The sequence below is a fragment of the Sinohyriopsis cumingii genome, chromosome 2 (genome assembly GCF_028554795.1).
Source record: "Sinohyriopsis cumingii isolate HCF-2022 chromosome 2, ASM2855479v2, whole genome shotgun sequence".
In the NCBI taxonomy this organism is placed as follows: Eukaryota; Metazoa; Mollusca; class Bivalvia; order Unionida; family Unionidae; genus Sinohyriopsis; species Sinohyriopsis cumingii.
In genome coordinates this window covers 18619305-18640041 of record NC_142962.1, presented here as the reverse complement: position 1 = coordinate 18640041, position 20737 = coordinate 18619305, and the positions used below count along the sequence as shown (strand labels likewise).

Below are 20737 nucleotides of genomic sequence, written 5' to 3'. Positions count from 1 at the left end.
TGCCTTGGCAATGAGCATTTCATCAGTGATGGCGGCGTGGTGGGTCCACATGTCTGAGAACCACAAGAAGACGGGCATCATCGACTTGTTGATATTTGGCGTGGTGCGCGCGAGTTAGGTCTGCTGAGTCGGCAGGTATGGAAAATCATTTGCCCGTGTTTTTTTATGATGTCCACAACTGTCGACATGCCAATGACTAAGGATGAATAAGATATAATATACTGGTGTATATCTTGAATGGTAGCTTTTGGGTGATCTTTGTGCTGGCAAATCTTTTTTATGCTGGCCGGTATCTCTACTCGTCTACGCTTGCTTGATGGTGTCGCCATAATATATGTAAAATGTACAACGAATACAAACTGATATCTCACGTTACTGTAAACTAATGAAATGCAGTCATTTCTATTAGTCGTATTTTACAGCTGTTATTGTTGCTAATGAGCTGAAAATTGACATCCACATTTTATTCTGATATGAAGCCCTATACTGTCCACAGCTTAAATCAATTAACTGTATTTGTACAGCCATCAATAAGCTATGATTGTTATATACAATTGGTAAACAACAAAGAGGCTTAATAACACACTTAATTTATTTACCATATATTACATCAAAAGGCGTGGACAATTTGATTCCAGTGTGATTATTTAATTATTAACACCTCCGTCGGCGACTAGCTAAAGCAGACATTGTTTATACAATCGCTGGTTACAACATGGTCACGCTACCTAGTTTTTCCACACACATGATCATGTGATTAATGGATAACTTTAACATACCACTAGAATTTTAACAATCAGAGATTGATACATTGGCACACCTCCAAATTTGCGTAGGTGAATCTGTATTATCCGACTGACTGTTTATCTAGTTTTCTTATTTTCGGACAGATTATTTCTGGATTATCGATACAAGTTTTAAAGTAATTTTACACTTTGGTCCCCGATTTTGATTTCCGGACCCGGAACACAGATTTCTTGATTAATGGAGCAAATTAACGTTTAGGAATACCGTTCCCGTTGAATTATGTCCGGATAGTGAGGTTTCCGGATAAACGGAGTCCGGATTAACGAGGCTCCACTGTATATATATATATATATAACTTATCCTGTTTTAATTAAACCAAATTATAAAGCTTACCTCAAGATACCTGTACTTAACATGGAAAATTTGAGATTCTTTTGAAGTACTACAGACTATGTTTGGAAGCTTAAAGCATTAAATACAACTAATGTGAGGTACTGGTAAGTAATGTATGTTTTCAAATAATTGTGAAAATATTCACCTAGGAAATTTCAACCTCAACATCAATGTTAAAATCATGACTTTAAAACAATTCTCCATCTACCATGGATAGTCACAGTAAATACTAGAACAGTTTGGTAAGCAGCTAACATCCAGTCCAAATGCATCGAACACTTCAAGAATGAGACAAAAGGCGAAATCTGGCATTGAATATACAGCCTGACCATGATATGTAAACAAATTTCTGTGAGCAGACACTATATCATATTAACCTAGTCTTCAAGTACAGCCCTACAAATACTGTAGTGAATTCAGCTCGAACAGACAGACCCCTTCAGAAACTATATCATAGTAACCTAGTCTTCAAGTGATTTTTTCTTGTGTACACCAATGTGAGAATGTGTGTGTGTATGTGTGTGTGTGTGTGTAATTAGGATTTTTACTGTAGCTTTTAAAAAAATTTCAGTCATATCGCTATGATGTCTGCAGTGTGGCAATTTATAATGATGTCTAGCACTGGGGCATCATGCCACAGACACATAGCATGATGTCCCACCCAGTCACATTATCCTGACACTAGGCCAACCAGTCCTAATACTAACCTCTTAAAACTGAGTGCCAAGTAAGGTAACTGTTAGTACTATTTCTGTAAGTCTTTGGTATGACTCGGCCAGGGTTCGAATCCACAACCTCCCACTTCTGAGGCGGACTCTCTAACCACAAGGTCACCAGAGCGGCTACTGACACTTGTCAGGGAGAATAAAAAGTATCACTGGTTGAGAAACATACATGAGTAACCACCTGACATTTAATAGCATTACATGTTACATTATGCACAATGCTTTATGGGAAGCCTCATTTCCCTATTGGAAACCTCACTAATTTGATCTGGTATGCCGAATCTTGTCCCCAGACAGGTGCCAACTGCCAAAGCTGTAGCATATTAAATTAGCATGTAAATAATGTTGCAATGCGATGCGATTCTCAGGACAATGGATACTCTAATTAAAATTAAAAGGAGTTGTTTATTCAGAGACATTAACTGACAATGGAATATAGCATTCCCCTGGTACATCAGCAAGACCACAATTGTGATGTAACTGAACAATACAGATTACAATCATCCTACGACCTCTCTCTCCCTTTCTATCTCATATCGGGGCAGGTTTTATTTTGATCACATGGTGCCAGAAGAAAAATGTGATGGAATACTGTAATTATGTTTTTGTCATGGTTATTCATTTTCTAATTTGTCTATTCTAATGCACATATATGTAATCAAATTTAAACATATAATACTAGTGCATGTAGCTTTAGTGCAATTACATCTGATGCACTTTAATTTAATACTGACAAACATGTAAATATTTTTAAATGTTGGGTTCCTATACTCTTTTGTACATGATCTCATAAAATGGGAAAAATTATCGATTTTTTTTACATCCAAAAAATTCGTGACATATAATGAAGCGATTTAAATGACATAATCCAAATACAAGTCAATTCAGAGTACAAGATGAAGCCCAAATTTCCTGGATAAAAGTACTGACTTATAGTCCAGCAAATACAGTAAGATCTAATAATGACAAGGAAACTTAAAAGAATTGTTTTCATGACTTTAGGATTAAGGTAGTTAAGTCGATGTATCTTGTACTACCTGCAAATTGGTTGGAGAATAATGTCAAGGGTGGCAGATCACTACACTTGCAGCACATTTTGAGTTTGATCCTGTTACTTCCAAATTGTCACTAGGTTTTAGCTCCCTTTGGGTGGCAAAGGTTTGAGGATGAGTGAAGAGACATTTCTTGGAAACTGAGGCACCAAGATGGTTTCTGTATGCAAAAAGTGTCTAGCAGCAATATGCGAGTTTGTTTGATCCACAAGAGTACCTCAATGAACTAGGTGTCATACACAGGATGTGCCTATTGGCACTATGCAGGTTAGACTGACATATGAGAGTGCCTGTATAAGCTGGACATCATCCACAGGAAGTGCCTCGCAGCACTATGCAGGTTTGACTGCTATGTAACTCGGTTCATGGACCATGTTCTTGGGTAATGAGGCACTAAGCTGGACATCATATGCAGGAAGTACATACTGACATTAGGTGAGTTGTGGAACTGGAAAAATGCATTCTTCTGGTGCCTGATACTGTATGTTTGATTGTGTTCATGGTCCATTGCAATCAGAAGTATATGACCATGTCTGGTTCTGAAGGAATAGGGCTATCTTGGCTGGCAAGATGTCAAGCTCTTATGTTGGGATGGTGTATGGGATATTGATCCACATAGCTGGTCCTAATTCTGATTTGCAAAATGGTAAATGAGGCTTTTGTAGTTCTCTATCTTGCTTCACAGTCAATGATATGGTTTAAAAATCATGCGTGCAAGTTGATGATGTCTTCGTTCCCCAAGGTATTCTTCTGCGCCTTCCTCTTTAGTATCCATAGAACTGCTGCCCATTGACTTGTGACCATAATGTGCAAATCTGATATGTATTCAAAGAATGACAACCAGAGAAATCAACACATGTTGAGTGTTTGCCAGTCTGGTCTTGCACATAGTCTAAATCTGTACCAAAAATAAAGCACATAATATATACAGGTGTAGTGTGTCCTGCATCCTACTTGATGAACTTGAGAGTGTCAGTGCAGAGCTACATGCAATGACAACTACCTGTGCAATGGTGCATGTAGATTGTACAAGTAGAGAATTAGAGTGTCACTGTTAGTACTTACAAAGTGGGCACTAAACCATTCAGGTAACAGGTTACCTGAAGGCTGATTAAGACTGCATATGCAGTAATACCTCGTGCATCTGCGTTTCTGGATTTGCGAATTTCACGGATTTGCGAAATTTTCATTGGTACCCTCTACGTACATGTTTTCTTTATTTTATTGAATTGTACCTTCGTTATATGACTTCTGTGACATATGAAGTTTACCTAGTTTACCTTCCTGATAATGACAAAGAAAATGTCAGTCATTAAGTTTACAGTCCCATTCGTTACTTGGTTTTACCTTACTGTGAGTGCAAAAGAAAACGGCAGCCAATGAATTAGTATAGGGGTAATATTAGTATACATGTACCATACTGTAAATGCACTAGTGTGGCAAATACCCATTAGGCGATACTGTACTCTATTTTCACGTCAACCATTTATTTCTCTTTTTAAGGGTAATGTATTAAGCTAACTTTTAAATGAAATTAAAGTGCTTTGGGAGCATGATTTGGGTCATATTTAGGGTTTAAACCCTAGAAATAAGTATTTATTAGCATTTTTAGTGACTCGTACCAAACATTCGCGATTCCTCCTGATCCGCGACTGGTTCTAGAACCTAACCTCGTGAATGTTCGAGGTATTACTGTACAGGTAAATTCATCCAAGCAGCACTTACAGTACCAGTAACTATTAAATGGATGCTATAAGTAAATCATGTACAGAAAACTTACTTGTATGTATCTGACCAGAGTGTAAGATATACAATAATAATACAGTAATAAAAATGAGTTTCTATAGTACACACCATACCTGCACATAAAAAGGCATTTAAGTGTTATCAGGATACTTACAAAGTGGATGCTACAATATCCATTGTAAAACAATGTTACCTGTAGGAAAGGCCCAATGACATGCTATTTAATAATTTAGTAAAGCATCATGCATAAAACTATGAAGTTGACACTAAGCTAGGTAATATAGAAAATTTACCTGTATGGATCCAGATGTAGCCAAAATTATACAGCAATATTAAATGATTTTTCTATATCATGCACCAGACCTGCACTTATTAATACAGTTATAGCAATGTGAGGGGACACCATTGCAACCTGCATATATATGTACCAAGGACCTGTAATGTGTGAAGATGGCTAAGTGACAACACTTTAAAGTTAGAAACTTTGCCATCAATGAAAGAAAGAACTGAAAAATTGGAAAATCATATCTGAAGTATACTTCCCTTCGATTTTGCAAGGCTTCTCTATCAATAGACAGTGTGCTACTCTGTACAAGCGGAAGAAGTAATTAAAAAATTCACTGGATTTGGCATGAAACCCGGTATAAGGGGAGATCACTCTAACTGGCAGAACACTTTTTGCTTTTAAGTTAAAAAGTATTAATCTAGGAGGGCCGGATTTGTAAAGTAGTAGTAGTTCTGCTAAGGTATTATCATTGGGTAACATATTTGAATATGAAAGTGCACCGGCAGGGATCGTCCTGGGCTTCGCCAATGTCGCAAATTGCGATTTTTTTTCCTTATTGGCGACAAAAATATCCCATCTGGCGACTTTTTTGGCGACAGACTTTTTGGTTATTTAATTTGTACATATAATCATAGATTTGGACTGGATAAATTAAAAGGGAGAACGAAAGGAAGCCACAAACTTGACTAAGCAATGCATTGGAATCAATCTGTTACACAAACAATCCTTTGTTTGTATTGACAACCCCATCTTTACAGTGCATTGTTACATCATAATCTGCTTATGCTGACATCTGGGCTGAGTACTGTATGCTGTGATACAGTCAATCATGCTACCGAACTATACCTACAACTGACCGACTTCTGAAGACGCGAATAGAACAGATACAATTAATTGAATGGCTAAATCTTCTGTTTTTTTTTTTTTGTTTTTTTTTTTACATATACCAGTACAATAGTTTTGCTGAACCTTCATAGAAAACTGATAACCTCTGAAGTACCGACTACTGTGTATAAATACAAAGCAAATGGAAAAATCTCAATCACAATTATGTCTGTCACCAGTGCAGCATTTTACTCATTGATCTTTTCCTTTTGCCACCAATCCGTGTTAAGGCTGCTGAGACTTAAACTCCGAAACAAGAAATAGCACAAAAAAAAACAACAACCAGTTTTGCATAATTAATAATAATTATTTATTTCTCAAAATACAAGAGTGAAAGAATCTCTAAATTGGGTGTGAATTTATGCTTATATATACGGTCCAATATTGCCAGGCGTTGACTCGTGTAAGTTTCATTCGTGGGAATGGAGATCCTATTTTGCTTGTCGAGAAAATTTATACAGCATTCAGTGATCATTCTTGGGATTTAGGAAGCAATTCACTACAAGCTTTGTGAAGCTAGCCATAAGGGGGGGGGGGCTGCTGATAGACTACTAGTGTCACCTGTCAGTGCTGTGGACTGTGAACGTGGATTCAGTAAGATGAATGTCATAAAAACTGACATAAGAAATAAACTCTGCATCTCATCTCTTGAGAATTTCATGAGAATCAGCATGTACAGATGTGAAAAATTAGACTTTGAAACTGCATTCAACAAGTGGGCAGCCCTAAAATTGCGACGGATCTTCATGTAACACTTTGTAACATTTTGTTAATGCTTGTTGTAATTAAAGAATTAACTAACCCATCTTTTGTAATTTTCATTGCCTGTTACATTAATAGACTAAATTAACACTTGGAAAAATGTACACTACTTGTTCTGGCGACACTTTTTGAAAATTGGCGACAAAATATTGAGGTTGGCGATTTTTTTGGCGACAGCTTTTTAAAAGCCAGGACCATCCCTGCACCGGGTACTTCATTTGTTGATAGGCATACAAATTTTCATAAATTGTTTCTGGAATCCCACAATGTAAGCTCCCAAAGTATACATGAAATAAAAAACAAAACGTTGGTCCCTCAGAAGTGGAGTGAATTGATGCATCTTTAAACATGAGCATCATGAAGAAGCTGAACATGAACTTCAACTTTCAGAACCAGTTGCAATGTATAGGCATGTATAAATGTGAAATGTGTACAGGCATACATAAATGCAGGCTGAACTATGACTAACCTGCTGAGTGTCCCCACCCCCTATGACTAACCTGCTGAATGCCCCCCGCCCTGCAGCATCCAAAATCACATTTGATCAGCACTTCAATCGGGTAAAACTGAGACCTCTGACATAATCAACATAATTTAGTAAAACTGAGACCTCTGACATAATCAACATAATCGAGTAAAACTGAAACCTCTGACATAATGAACATAATCGAGACCTGATAGACACTTAGAAGATTATGTTTTGTTGACCTTTCAGCTCAACAATTAAATTACAGCTTTCTCTCCATTGAAATACAATACTTTATCTGAAAGTAAACTACACATTTGTAAATGGGAATTTCAAAATCACCACAGCAAGAACCTTTTTCCAAACCACACTCACACTGGAGCAAAGGTCAGTCCACTTTTTCTGCCTATACCGCCCTCCTCCTAGTAGAAAAAACAAGCTGGCTGACTCTCTCTTTTTGGAGCAGTTTCCAAATCTCCTGGACTATGGAGATTCGATAGGTGGCAACCTGATTATTCTTGGAGATTTAAACTTTTACTTTGACTGTCCCAGAAACTCAAATACATCAAAACTCATAGATTCCATTAATGTTTTCAACCTCAAACAGTCAGTTAACCAACCCACCCATAAACATGGTCACATTTTAGACTGGATTCTTCATAGACCTGATGACAACATTCTACGGTCCTCCCTGGTATCCCATGACCTTGCATCAGATCACCTCTGCATTATATGCCATCTTGACGTATCAGTCCCTAACCCTCCACCTTTATCTGCTACTAAGAGATACCTCTGTACGATAAATAGAACCAAATTAATGCACGACATCCAAGCTAACCTAACAACTTGCTTACCTCCTACTGCAGAACAACTCGATAACTGTCTGCGTTCATTACTTGACAAACATGCCCAAGCTACCAAGTGCAGAGTATCAATTTAAAAGTGTTCTCCATGGTATAGCAGTGTTAGGGACCAGCTTCGCACTGCTAAAAGAGACCGCCGTAAAGCTGAGAGGCTCTGGCTTTCCACCAGACTCACTATTCACAAGCAAATCTATGAAGTCGCTAAGAAGAATGTCACAAATATAGTCCATGCAGCAAAATCAGCCCACTACACTACTAAGATCATGGAAAGTTCCAGCTGCAAAGAGCTCTTCAAGATTACTAACAAGCTAATGTCAAGGAACAAATCAACACCACTTCCAACTACCTTCTCTTCAGTTGACCTTCCGGACATGTTTGCAAATTTTTTCCATGACAAAGTACAAACCATTAGAGATAAGCTTGACACCACAATTTCAATTGACTCGTTGTCACCATACAGTTGGGATACAGAATTTGAGTGGCAACCATTAGCATCATTTGAACCTGTCTCTATGGATTTCGTACGTACAATCGTGATGAAGAGTGCACCAAAGTCATGTGAACTTGATCCAATTCCAACATCACTGCTGCTTGAGTGCTTAGATCCAGTATTGCCTATACTAACTGATGTTATTAATACCTCCCTCTCATCTGGGGAATTCCCATCATTTTTCAAAACTGCCATTGTAAAGCCTCTGCTGAAGAAACCAACACTAGACCATAATGATTTAAAGAACTACCGCCCAGTTTCTAATCTCCCATTCATTTAAAAAATCTTAGAAAAGGTTGTTCTATCCCAGCTTGTATCTCATCTAAAATTTAAACAGTCCTTTTAGCAATGTACAATCTGCATATCGCCCTTGCCACAGTACTGAAACTACTCTTCTAAAAGTAGTTAATGACATTCTCTCTGCATTGGATAGCGGAAAGATTACAGTCCTCACCCTCCTTCATTTGTTTGCAGCATTTGACACAATAGACCATGATATATTACTTCACCGTCTCCATCATGTATTTGGCATTCATGATACAGCCTTACTGTGGTTCAAGTCCTACTTGGTAAACAGGACACAAATTGTATCTGCAAATGGAATATACTCCAACCCAGTTGATCTATGTTGTGGTGTTCCACAGGGGTCTGTTCTTGGACCTGTTCTCTTCATTCTGTACACTCAGTCGCTCTCATCTGTCATAGATCATCATCCAGTGTCTCATCAATTGTACGCTGATGACACCCAAATATACAAATCTAGCCACCCAACTGAAGTTGATGCTACCATCCAAGGTGTAGAGAGGTGCATTTCTGATGTGAAATCATGGATGACTTGTAACAAGCTGCAGATGAATGATGATAAAACTGAGGCCATTCTGATCACAACACAAAGACTTTCTCATTCACATTCTTTACCTAAAACAATAAATATCAGCAACGCCAACATTAAATTCACACAATCAGTATGAAAGCTAGGTGTTACTCTGGACAGTACTCTCACACTGCACCAACATGTCATGAACATATGCAAGGCTGCATATCTTGAGCTGAGACGCATCAGCTCAATTCGCAAATATCTTTCAGTTGATGCCACTAAAACACTTGTGTGTTCATTAGTACTTTCAAGACTGGACTATTGTAACTCAATTCTGTCTGGTTCATCTCAATATCTACTCCAGAAACTTCAAAACACTGCTGCTCGGATCATACTTAGAGTACCACGATCAGAGCACACCTCCCCGCTGCTCTGTACCCTACACTGGCTATCCATTTGATCCAGAATCAAACACAAAATTTGTTCTCTGTGCTACATTTCACTGTCGGACTCTAGTCCAACATACCTATCTGACCTCACCCATGTGTACACACCAGCAAGATACTTACGCTCCTCTTCTGACGATTGTATACTCATTATTCCAAGTATGAAAACAAAGTCATATGGACAGCGTTCTTTTGCATACCAGGGCCCAGCAACGTGGAATGAATTGCCCACTGAACTTAGACACAAAGACACAGTGATCACATTCAAGAGGGCTCTCAAAACTCACTTATTTCGACAGCAAGAACAAACTTAAAGACCTAATAATGTTTCCTACCTGAAATAGTCTCAGCATGTTTTTTATTTTTTTTATGTTTTTCTAATTTCATGTTGTTTGTTTTTGTAATAATATTATTATGTTTCTTATCTTATTAGTGTTGTCTAAAGTTGTAAAGCGCTTAGAGCTTCTAAAGATTAGGCGCTATACAAAGTCCTCATTATTATTATTATTATTTGCTTATTATAAAATCGCAGTTTTAATCAGACTGACCAGCAGGTGTACCAAACAAAATTTCCCTGTCAAATAGAAAGCATATACAACAGTTCATGAAAATCTGAGAAATAGGTTGTGAGTTACCTTCCAGTGCTGTGGAGAACATCGCATGAATCCCCTCTGGAATTATAACTGCTAATGCTGCACCCACTAGAAGGCCTGCACCTAAGACCGTAACCAGTTTCAACTTGTCCTGCAAAACAGTTAAAAATGCATAAACATTGTCCATTTAATGTGTGAAGATTATCTGATGTTAAACACTGAGATGTGAGATAATTTTTGACCAATGAGACTTTGGCATATTTGATCATGTCATTTTTTATATCACTGAAAACATCTACCATGTGTGAATTACTTCTGCCGTTCCAGAACATATGCCATCCACCCACCATTGTTTAGATCGCCATATGCATCTCTTATAAATGTGTATTCTGTGTTTTATACTAAATGTGGGAATAAAACCTTGCTGTGGTCCTTGTAAAGTCATGCTGTTCTCAGGAGTATTAATGAATTCGTCAAGGAATTCGTCTAAAGACATCAACAGTTCTACAAGCCCTGGGACATCAACATTAAGTGGAAAGAAGTTTGAATGTTAGCAGTTATTGTGCCATGTACATTTTAATGTTGGATCATGCATGTGTCGTGCTGGAATTTCACATGAATAGTTTAGGAAATTAATTATCTTACCTTCCATGATTTTGGAATATCAAAGCCAGAAATATGATGTTAGTCCATAAATTAGTGACTTCAACCATCCAGTGGAGTTTTACTACCAAAACAGCACAGATGCAGGATAGTGATGGAATCAATGTGCCCAGCCGAAGAATCACATTTCTCTTGTCAGACTTTTGTTGAATAATAAGTTAGAACTAATGTTACTGTTCATTATTGTAAGTTCTTGGTTATGTAGAACTTGTTATTTTACTTTAATGTGCAAAATAGTATGCATTTGATAGGGTCTATTTCTAACCATATTATGACTCATTGCACCATCAGTATATTGTACTCTACTCTCTCTCAATTCACATCGAAATTCAATTGTCCGTTCAGTCCAGTTCTACGTAATCATAGGTATGAATATACAATAAGATTAAAAGTAAAAGCGCACAACATGAACATTGAGAGAACAACTTAATTCTGTCTAAATTTTGTCTTCAGAGGGATTTTCCATGCAGTTTGAACAGTTGACTTGGTTACCGCCATGGCTAACCCTGAGGACAAAAATTGATTGGCTAAATAAGGTCACGTGACATGAATAGGAGTCTATAAATATAGGAGCAGACAGTGCACTGGCAGATAGCTGTCAGAGTGGCAAAGTATGAACATCTAAGTAGAAAAGAATTTCGACCATGTATTCTAACACCATCAATTATATATTTTTACATAACCAATATTAACTTTGGCACTTTAAAATCCCAAAACTGAATCAAATTATGAGAAATTTTAAATAGATTTATTACATGACTGCTACTGAATTTAAATACTTTATAATTATAATAATTATATAATTCTTTATAAAGCTGCTGCTATCTCCCACCACACTGCTAGAGTACACTAGTACTAAAAAAAAATTAAATGAGATCACCCTATGTCAGAATTTGTTACTGTCAATCTAAAATAATAGAATAAAATAGAGACAAACAGCCATACATATAATTATATTGTTATAAAGAATATACAGTATACCAATTTTTAAAAAAAATTATTATACAATTTTATATAGTGCATTGGCATTAAGGCCATTAGGATACAAAGTATCTAACTTATGGATCCAATAAGTTTCTTGTATGAGTCTATTTATGTCACCATGCACAATATCTATTGGCATGAAAGAAAAATCAAGTGGAGTGATTAATGGTGTTAAAGTCTGTTGAAATATTAGAGGAAAACTGATGATCTCTATCATTTTTTTATTTGAAAGCGATGATTATTCATTCTCTTAGAAACTTGTTGAAGTATTTGTCCAACATATTGCATGCTACATTTTTTTTTACAGGTTATCAAATAAATCACATCAACTGATATGCAGTTAGTGTTATCACATAGAGAAAAAAACTCTTTTGTATTAATGCTACTGAAAGAAGTACTTTCTCTTATGTTTGCACATTGAGAGCACCGGTGTTTTAGATGATGAAAATTGTCTTTTTTTATTTTCTGTCTTTTTTGTTCTAATTAGAAAATCTTGCAAATTCTTGGGTCTTATATAAAGAATGGGAGAGATGGAGGCACACAGGAATAATTACATGCAGCCTTGCTGAATGAAATTAAGGGAGTGACAGCATGCCTGAGCCAATGAAAATAAGGAAGGAATGGCATGTGGCCTTGGTCAATGAAAATGAGGGAGTCATGGCGTGCAGCCTTACTCAATGAAAATGAAGGAGTCATGACACAGCATGCAGCCTTGGTCAATGAAAATTAGGGAGTCATGGCATGCAGCCTTAGTCAATGAAAATAAGGGAGTCATGGCATGCAGCCTTGGTAAATGAAAATGAGGGAATCATGACACGCAGCCTTAGTCAATGAAAATAAGGGAGTCATGGCATGCAGCCTTGGTAAATGAAAATGAGGGAGTCATGACACGGCATGCAGCCTTAGTCAATGAAAATAAGGGAGTCATGACATGCAGCCTTAGTCAATGAAGATGAGATAGTCATGGCATGCAGCCTTAGCCAATGAAAATGAGGAAGTCATGACACAGCATGCAGCCTTGGTCAATGAAAGTTAGGGAGTCATGGCATGCAGCCTTAGTCAATGACACAGCATGCAGCCTTAGTAAATGAAAATGAGGAGTTGTGACATGCAGCCATAGTAAATGAAAATGAGGGAGTCATGACACACAGAATGCAGCCTTAGTCACAGAATTGTTTTACGGAATATTAGTTACTATAGTTAATTAATAGTCCATTCTGCAGATTAAATTCATGGGAAAACTTGTGATAGATATTATGGACTATGAAATCGCTAACTGATCAATTCTTTATTTTATAGCATTTTTACTTCATCTGCATTCATGATTTCTTGTTTATGTTATCAGGAATGCATTCTGATTTTGTATTTATTGCTTTCATTTAGAATGCATCCTCATATAGTTTCTACAAGTATTGTTTTCATTAAGAATGCATTTTGATTTTGACCGCTCCAGTGGCCTAGTGCCTCAGATGCGGGAGGTCATAGGTTCGATCGCCGACAGAGTCATACCAAAGACTTACAAAAATGGAACTAGCAGCTGCCTTACTTGGTGCTCATCATTAAGAGGTTAGTGTTAGGACTGGTCGGCCTGGTGTCAGGATAATGTGACTGGGTGGGACATCATGCTACATGTCTGCGGCACACACACACACATTTTGATTTTGCATTTATTGCTTTCATTTGGAATGCATCCCAATTTTGTATTTATTGCTTTTATTTGGAATGCATCCTGATTTTGTATACATTGATTTCACATTTGGAGTGCTTTCTGATTTTGTATTTATTGCTTTCATTTGGAATGCGTCAGCTGGAGTCAATATTTTCATTTTCTGTGGTATTAATAGAAAGAACTGCTTTCCTATCTTGTGTTATTAAAAGTGTGCTTTAATAAAATGGACAATGAATAAAAATTCAAAAGAATTTAAATGAATTTTAACCAAAATTACAAATTACTGACTATTGCAAATAAATGTTAACAATATAGGTGTAGAATATATTTATGAGCAAAATTTTATTATTTCATTTTGTGTGAGTAAACAATTTTGAAATACAGCTAATGTGAGGATGTCATCACATCAACAGCAACTCAAAGAACAATTTTATGGCTTATAAGTAGTGAAAAATTGTCAGTGAACCTGATTCTACAATGTTATCCAATACGGGGTTTTGACTGTAAATTTAGTAGTAATTCACAATACAGGTAAACTGATTTACAAATCCATTCATCAAATGCATTTGTCTTTTAATTTAATTTTCAAGTATCAACCATCATTCTGCTGTGTTTTGTTTCCTTCACATTGCAAGCAATAGTTCATTTGCATTAATTCTGCATTTTGTTTGCTTTCATTTTGCATTCCACTAAAAATGGCACTTGTAAAATAACCAGTTTAAAGGTACGCAATTACTAATTAAAATACATAAATAAAACAGTTCTGCCATAACAAAACTGATGCGATCAACAAACTATTTTATCATGTTCAGTTTTTAAGTCTTCAACTCTATCAATGCCACATTGTTCTCAGTCTATTTTTTTATGCTCTAAAAATCATAAATAGCAACTCTATCAATGCCACTGTGTTCTCAGTCTATTTTTTATGCTCTAAAAATCATAAATAGTAACTCTATCAATGCCACTGTGTTCTCAGCCTATTTTTTATGCTCTAAAAATCATAAATAGCAACTCTATCAATGCCACTGTGTTCTCAGTCTATTTTTTATGCTCTAAAAATCATAAATAGAATGCACACAATCCACCATATATACTCATTTACTGACCAAGTCCAACTGCAAGTTGTGCAGACCCAAATACACGGTTGCATTATGTGCTGGCATATCTGGGTCTGTACAGTTCTTTAGGTGTAATCAGCTGAACAAACAAAATATTAGATCTGGATCTATGTTGTTTGCAGTCTGACTTGACTTATAAGCAAGTACATAGTATTACAAAAGTGTTTCATTTCCTAATATAATATTTGGGGGATTTATCTATCATTCTTGTTTTCAAGGACAGTGTGCCAAACTACACTTAACCATAATCTCGGATTCCAATTACTTTCCTCAGCAGGCCTTCCTGGTTTGCAAGAGAATGTCAATTAAACAGCAAATGTCCAGATTAATTCTACTGAATAAATTGTGCAAAATAACATGCTCGCTGCTTGTTTACACCCTGCTTAAGGCATTAATGAACCTAAATTGTGCAAAATAACATGTTCACTGCTTGGCAATTCATAATACAGGTAAACATACTTTCAAATCATCCATCCATCAAATGGATTTGCATTTAATTTAACTTTCATGTAACATGTACACTTCTTAATGCGTTAATAAAATCTAAAACCTGCAAAACAGGATATTCATTCGAATGGGACATATGTAGAACACAATTTTTTTTTACAAATGCATTACTGTATTAAGGATCCCTAATTTACTATATCTTCACTGACATTCAGCCAGTCTAAACCAGCAGATGCATTTGAATAGGTCAATGAATAGTTTTATGGGGTGTAGGCCTCTGACCTTGCCAGTTTACAAAATCCTTCTAGATTGCTGTTTTTGTTTTATAACAAAATATTTCTTGCTGCTGGTGATAATGTAATCACATTAATAGCAGTAGTCAGAACAATTTCACAGCCTGTATTTAAAAACTGCTTATCATAATAAAGAATCCAATGACATATTATTATCCAATGGTGCCTATGACTGTAAATGCAGCAGCATCCAAATATAGGTAAACAGAATTTAAAATCCAACCATAAAATGCATTTCTTATATATTTCTCAAATTTATTTATTTCATTTTTCAAATATAATGCCCAGAAACTATAAAAAAAATCTATTTATTTCATATAAAATGTATGGATTTTTCTACAATTTTCATTTTCTGGAATATTTATTTGTATGAATGGGATGGTATGGCTTCATTGTAACCCATCATATATATATGTCTGTAGTTTCTAAAAAAAATGTTATGGTAGATGTTACTGTCCTAAAGATCTTCCAAACAAGAATTCATTTTCAGTCTTTTAAGGAACTTGCCTTTTACAATGTAATGCACAATGTAAAACAAATGCCTTATGACAGTCAATAAAACATAAAAATATACCTAGGCATGAAAAATATAGCATATCTCAAAATGGTGTCAAATGCCATATGACGGTCAATAAAATATGTAAACTATACCCAATCTCCAAATGGTGTCAAATGCCTTATGACAGTCAATAAGGAATGTAAAATAAACCCTATCACAATATGGTGTCAAATGCCTTATGAGAGACTATAAAGAATGTAAATTATACACCATCTCCAAATGATGTCAAATGCCTTATGAGAGTCAATAAAGAATGTCAAATAAACCCTATCACAATATGGTGTCAATGCCTTATGAGTCAATAAAGAATGTAAATTATACCCCATCTCCAAATAGTATAAAACGCCTCATAACAGTCAATAAAGAATGCAAACTATATCCCATCTCCAAATGGTGTCAAATGTCTTATGACAGTCAATAAAGAATGTAAAATAAATCATAGCACCATATTGTGTCAAATGCTTATTGACAGTCAATAAAGAATATAAAGTATACCCCATCTCCAAATGGTATAAAATGCCTCATAATAGTCAATAAAGAATGGAAAATAAACCCTGTCACAATATGGTGTCAAATGCCTTATGAGAGGCAATAAAGAATGTAACCTATACCTCATCTCCAAATTGTATCAAATGCCTAATAACAGTCAATAAGAAATGGAAAATAAACCCTATCATCAAATGGTGTAAAATGCTTTATGACAGTCAATAAAGCATGTAAAAAACACCTATGGTAAAAAAGTTCCCTTAGGTAATGATGTAATTAATGATAAAGCTCTACTAGATTCCAGAATAATAAATACTGAGATGTGGTCAAGAGAAATTAAATTGGTTATAAATGAAACAAAACCAAAATGTATGGTAACAGCCTCATCAAAGAAACATTCCACTTCTGAGAATCTGGTAAATCTAACAATGGGCAACTCAATGAATATGTTGAGGAATAAAAACTTTTAGGAGTAATAGTTGAAAATGAATTAAAGTGGGACATACTGATAATGACCAAAGATCTCTATCAAGCAGTTGTAATTGTTGTAGGGTTTAATGTCATATTCCATCTTAATTTATAGGATACTAACATTATCGCAGTTCTTTACCGTGATACAATATTTATATACTGAAAAATTTTCAGATCTTTCATAAATAATACATAGACCTGCTCCATGGGGGATACATAAAAAAAATAAAAAAGTGTGAACCCCTCCTGAAGCACCGTCTTATCTTCTAATTAGAGAGGTGATCTTAATACACACATAAAAACCCATAAGGTTTCAAATATTTAGAGGGAAATATCACTGATCTACAAAATTCCAAATTCTTAAATATACATTCCCGTGGTAATTATAAACACGGGATTTGATAAGACAACTGGTACAAGACAAGAATTTGACAAAGAATGCTGTCCCAACAAATACACAAATATAGCAAACATAACACATAGCACAAACACATAACAAACACGGGTCATAGGAGACCCTAGCAAGGTCACCAAAACACTAGGGGAAGTAATCCGAGAGGATAATAAAAATCACTCTCGGAGGTACACCCCTAATAGATACACTAGGGTTGATACAAATACCCAAATCCTATTTTTCACTTCAAAAGAACGCTAAAATAATACAAAGCAACATACCTGGGGAAAAACAAATACACATAAAAATTTTAGAATTTATTAGGATGGGGGGCATCTGTCTGGTGCCCCCCCCCCAAAAAAAATGTGACAATTGCCAACACTGGACACACCTTTCATTTTGTTGTTCAACATTGGTTGTGGTGAGGTGACAGCTATTTTCTTTGCCCACATTGCATTTAAAATGCATACAGAGTTACACTTTTTTGATTTGATTTGTTTTTAATCTTGGATTTCAAGTTAAATTACCTTTGTATGTTCCATTTAATCACTGGATCTTTTAGTCTGTTGTGGAAATATTCAGCCAGTGCGAGTGTGAACATTCCTTATTATAGGTAAGTTGAATTTGTTTATTATAATGTGTATGCTACCGTATCTAAGTTAGGCGAACACCACGATAACATAGAGCTGTTCCCCAATGACACGTTAATCTGGGTAAGGCACTATATGTGCTTTTATTTACATCTGTGCTCTTTGATTGACTGAGAAATTTTACATGAACATATAGAGGGAAAGTCATAAAAACTTCACAAATTGTAACCATGCATCAACAACAAAACTGTTTCAATATGTACTGATAAAAAACATCAAGTATTAAGTACCATGATAATACAGCATTCCAGGCTATAGTCTATATATGGGGATTTTTATTTTTTTTAAATCATGAAGCACCCCCACACATTGTTAACTCTGAAATGTAGTCCATTGATGTTGTAGCTATCAAAACTAAATACTGGACTGGCATGACTGTTTATTTTCAAATTATGTAACAATATAACCTGTTACAGGTTGGAACCCCCATCCCTTGATTCATGGACGGATACTCCAAATCTTTTTTTTTTTACCTAACCCTTGTGGGTTTGACCCGTATTTAGAACAAAAGAGCCAATTTTTGTGTGCTCCCCTACTAAAAATCAAACGTTTTTGCTACTTCAGGCTGATTAACGCTAAGAACATTCAACTGTACAAATTTCACAGTAAACTACACAGAGGAAAATAGAAAAGAAAGAAGATGCAAAAGTAATGAAACAATTTGTGTCCACTGCATCCTATCCATTGGAAAGGAATGACGATACAAATGCTCTTGCTATAGTTTGAATGATTCAGATCATATATCTACCTCAGAAAAGTTGATAGCCAGTGGAATCATACCAGACAAGTAACATCCCACAAGCATGGCCAAAGACAACAATATTAACGTCCAGATGTCGTCCATCCTTCACTGATCAACTGTCAGTCACAATACACACACGTACATGCCATGTAGACATCAGACTGCTTTACATTTCAAAGGTAATGAAAATGTAACATTGCGAGAACAATTCTAATAAATAGACTGTGGTATCAAGTTCTTACCGTTCCCGGAACACAATTACTTCATTCCGGAAAGCTACACCGGGACACTCTGTTTCGGAAACATTATGTAGTTATTCTATACCTTTATCACCTTTACGGAAAGAGAATTTGAGAATTATATAATATGCTAAAACCGGAAATAGTTGGTGAGCGTTGTTGGAAAAGGAACTTTTTTGTATTCACTTTAAAGTTTTATATTATGTTGCATTGTAAATTGATCAAAACAAGCTGATAATAGTTTTATTTCTCCTTAGCTGTTGAGAATCGACAACTACTTCCACATCCGAAAATTTCTCCATTTCTGTGGAAATTAATTTAGTTCGTGTTTTGTCTGAGAACTTAATTTTTTTTATGGAAATCATTTATATCCAGAAGAAGAAAAAAAATATTTGTCTAACATTCCATATTTTCTAAGACACCAGTTATTTGATAGGTCAGTTATCTCGGACGATAGGTTCAGCAATTCATTTACCCATAAATTGGTAAATTCTTGTATCATTCATATAAACGATCCACCAATTTATTCATGCATTAACACAAATGATAGACACCATCAATTCAATTCAGTTCTTACGTTGGCTATTAATGAACTCTATCGGTAAGACGAACAAGCATTCTATCTTCCAAGCATTACAAGACCAAATTTGATGTTTACACAACAGTTAATCTAAGTACTATTATAAACGACAGCAATCAATATTCTCCCTTGTCGGAATGTGGAAAACAGAATGCAGATTAAACCCTTCAGCTATTGTAGGCCTTCAGATAACCATTCTTAGTAAATTATTAATGAGGTATCCAAGGTGTGGTCAAAAATTGGATCCAAATGTATATTGTAGCATTAATGCGTGAAGCACATTCAAAGATGTTGATGTAAGATCAGGTCTAGAGTGAAGGAAAGCATGCTTGGACTGATTAGAATTGTTGCTAAAATTGAATAAAGAAAGCTCGAATTCCTTTCCACGAGAATAAAAATGGAGTTTGGCGTCTTCTAAATTGTTTGCGGTTTTATATCTATCAGGATGTCCTAAGGATGGTTATTATTTTTACCTGGATGATTACTTTACCTGGCAGGGGATGGACTTACTGATTTTTTGCCTATAAGGGAAAGTGTTGCGGTCACTGAATAGCTGAACCATTTCTCATCGGGTAACGCAAGAACGGTATGGTCCCCACAAGATCATTCCGAATATGTATTAAACAGCGCCAAAACGAGAAAACAATTCACCTTTCTTGTGCAAATATTTGAACCTTTGTTATTTGTACTGTTTTTCCAAATCGCATGCAATTCTCTGTTAATTATTGAAGTATTTGCATCACTTATATTTTGTATTCCGTTTAGCTATTTACTCTGTCAGTTTTACTCTGTTGTATTTGTAAAATTTTAAAACTGTTATTACTCTGAAACACATCGTTGTGCTCTCAAGACAAGTGTTGTTGCAGTACAACATCATCTCCTCTGGAGACGACTATTTATTTGTGTCATTTAATTACAGTTACTACTTGGATAAAAGTGATGGTTCTGTTATAACAGATCTTCAGAATAAGTATACTGTGAAAAGTTAGCATGTTTTTACTTCATCCAGATGGAGCAAATATGCCACCCTGTTGTAATCATATGTAACTGAATACTTTATCAATACGTTAAAATTGCATGTAGAAAATATTTTGTCCATTAAAATTGCACAGTTGATTAAAACTTTTTGTGAATCGCTGCTGTTTCCTTTACTAGAATTTGAAGGAACTTT

General features: G+C 35.6%; 1 protein-coding gene across 2 annotated transcripts in view; it reads right to left on the bottom strand.

Annotated features, from left to right (window-relative positions):
• LOC149804409 (zinc transporter ZIP9-B-like) overlaps window positions 1-18930 on the bottom strand; it is a 64425-nt gene extending 45495 nt beyond the window's left edge. For both annotated transcript variants that reach the window (XR_016415607.1, XM_089939931.1), the window contains exons 1-2: window positions 18754-18930; window positions 10314-10422 (exon numbers count right to left, since the gene is read on the bottom strand). Coding sequence is in view for 1 of the 2 variants with exons in the window: in XM_089939931.1 (XP_089796057.1) it covers window positions 10314-10422; window positions 18754-18849 (205 nt within the window). In the remaining variant the exon portion in view is untranslated. The remainder of the gene's footprint in view (window positions 1-10313; window positions 10423-18753) is intronic.
• Window positions 18931-20737: the final 1807 nt, after the last annotated feature.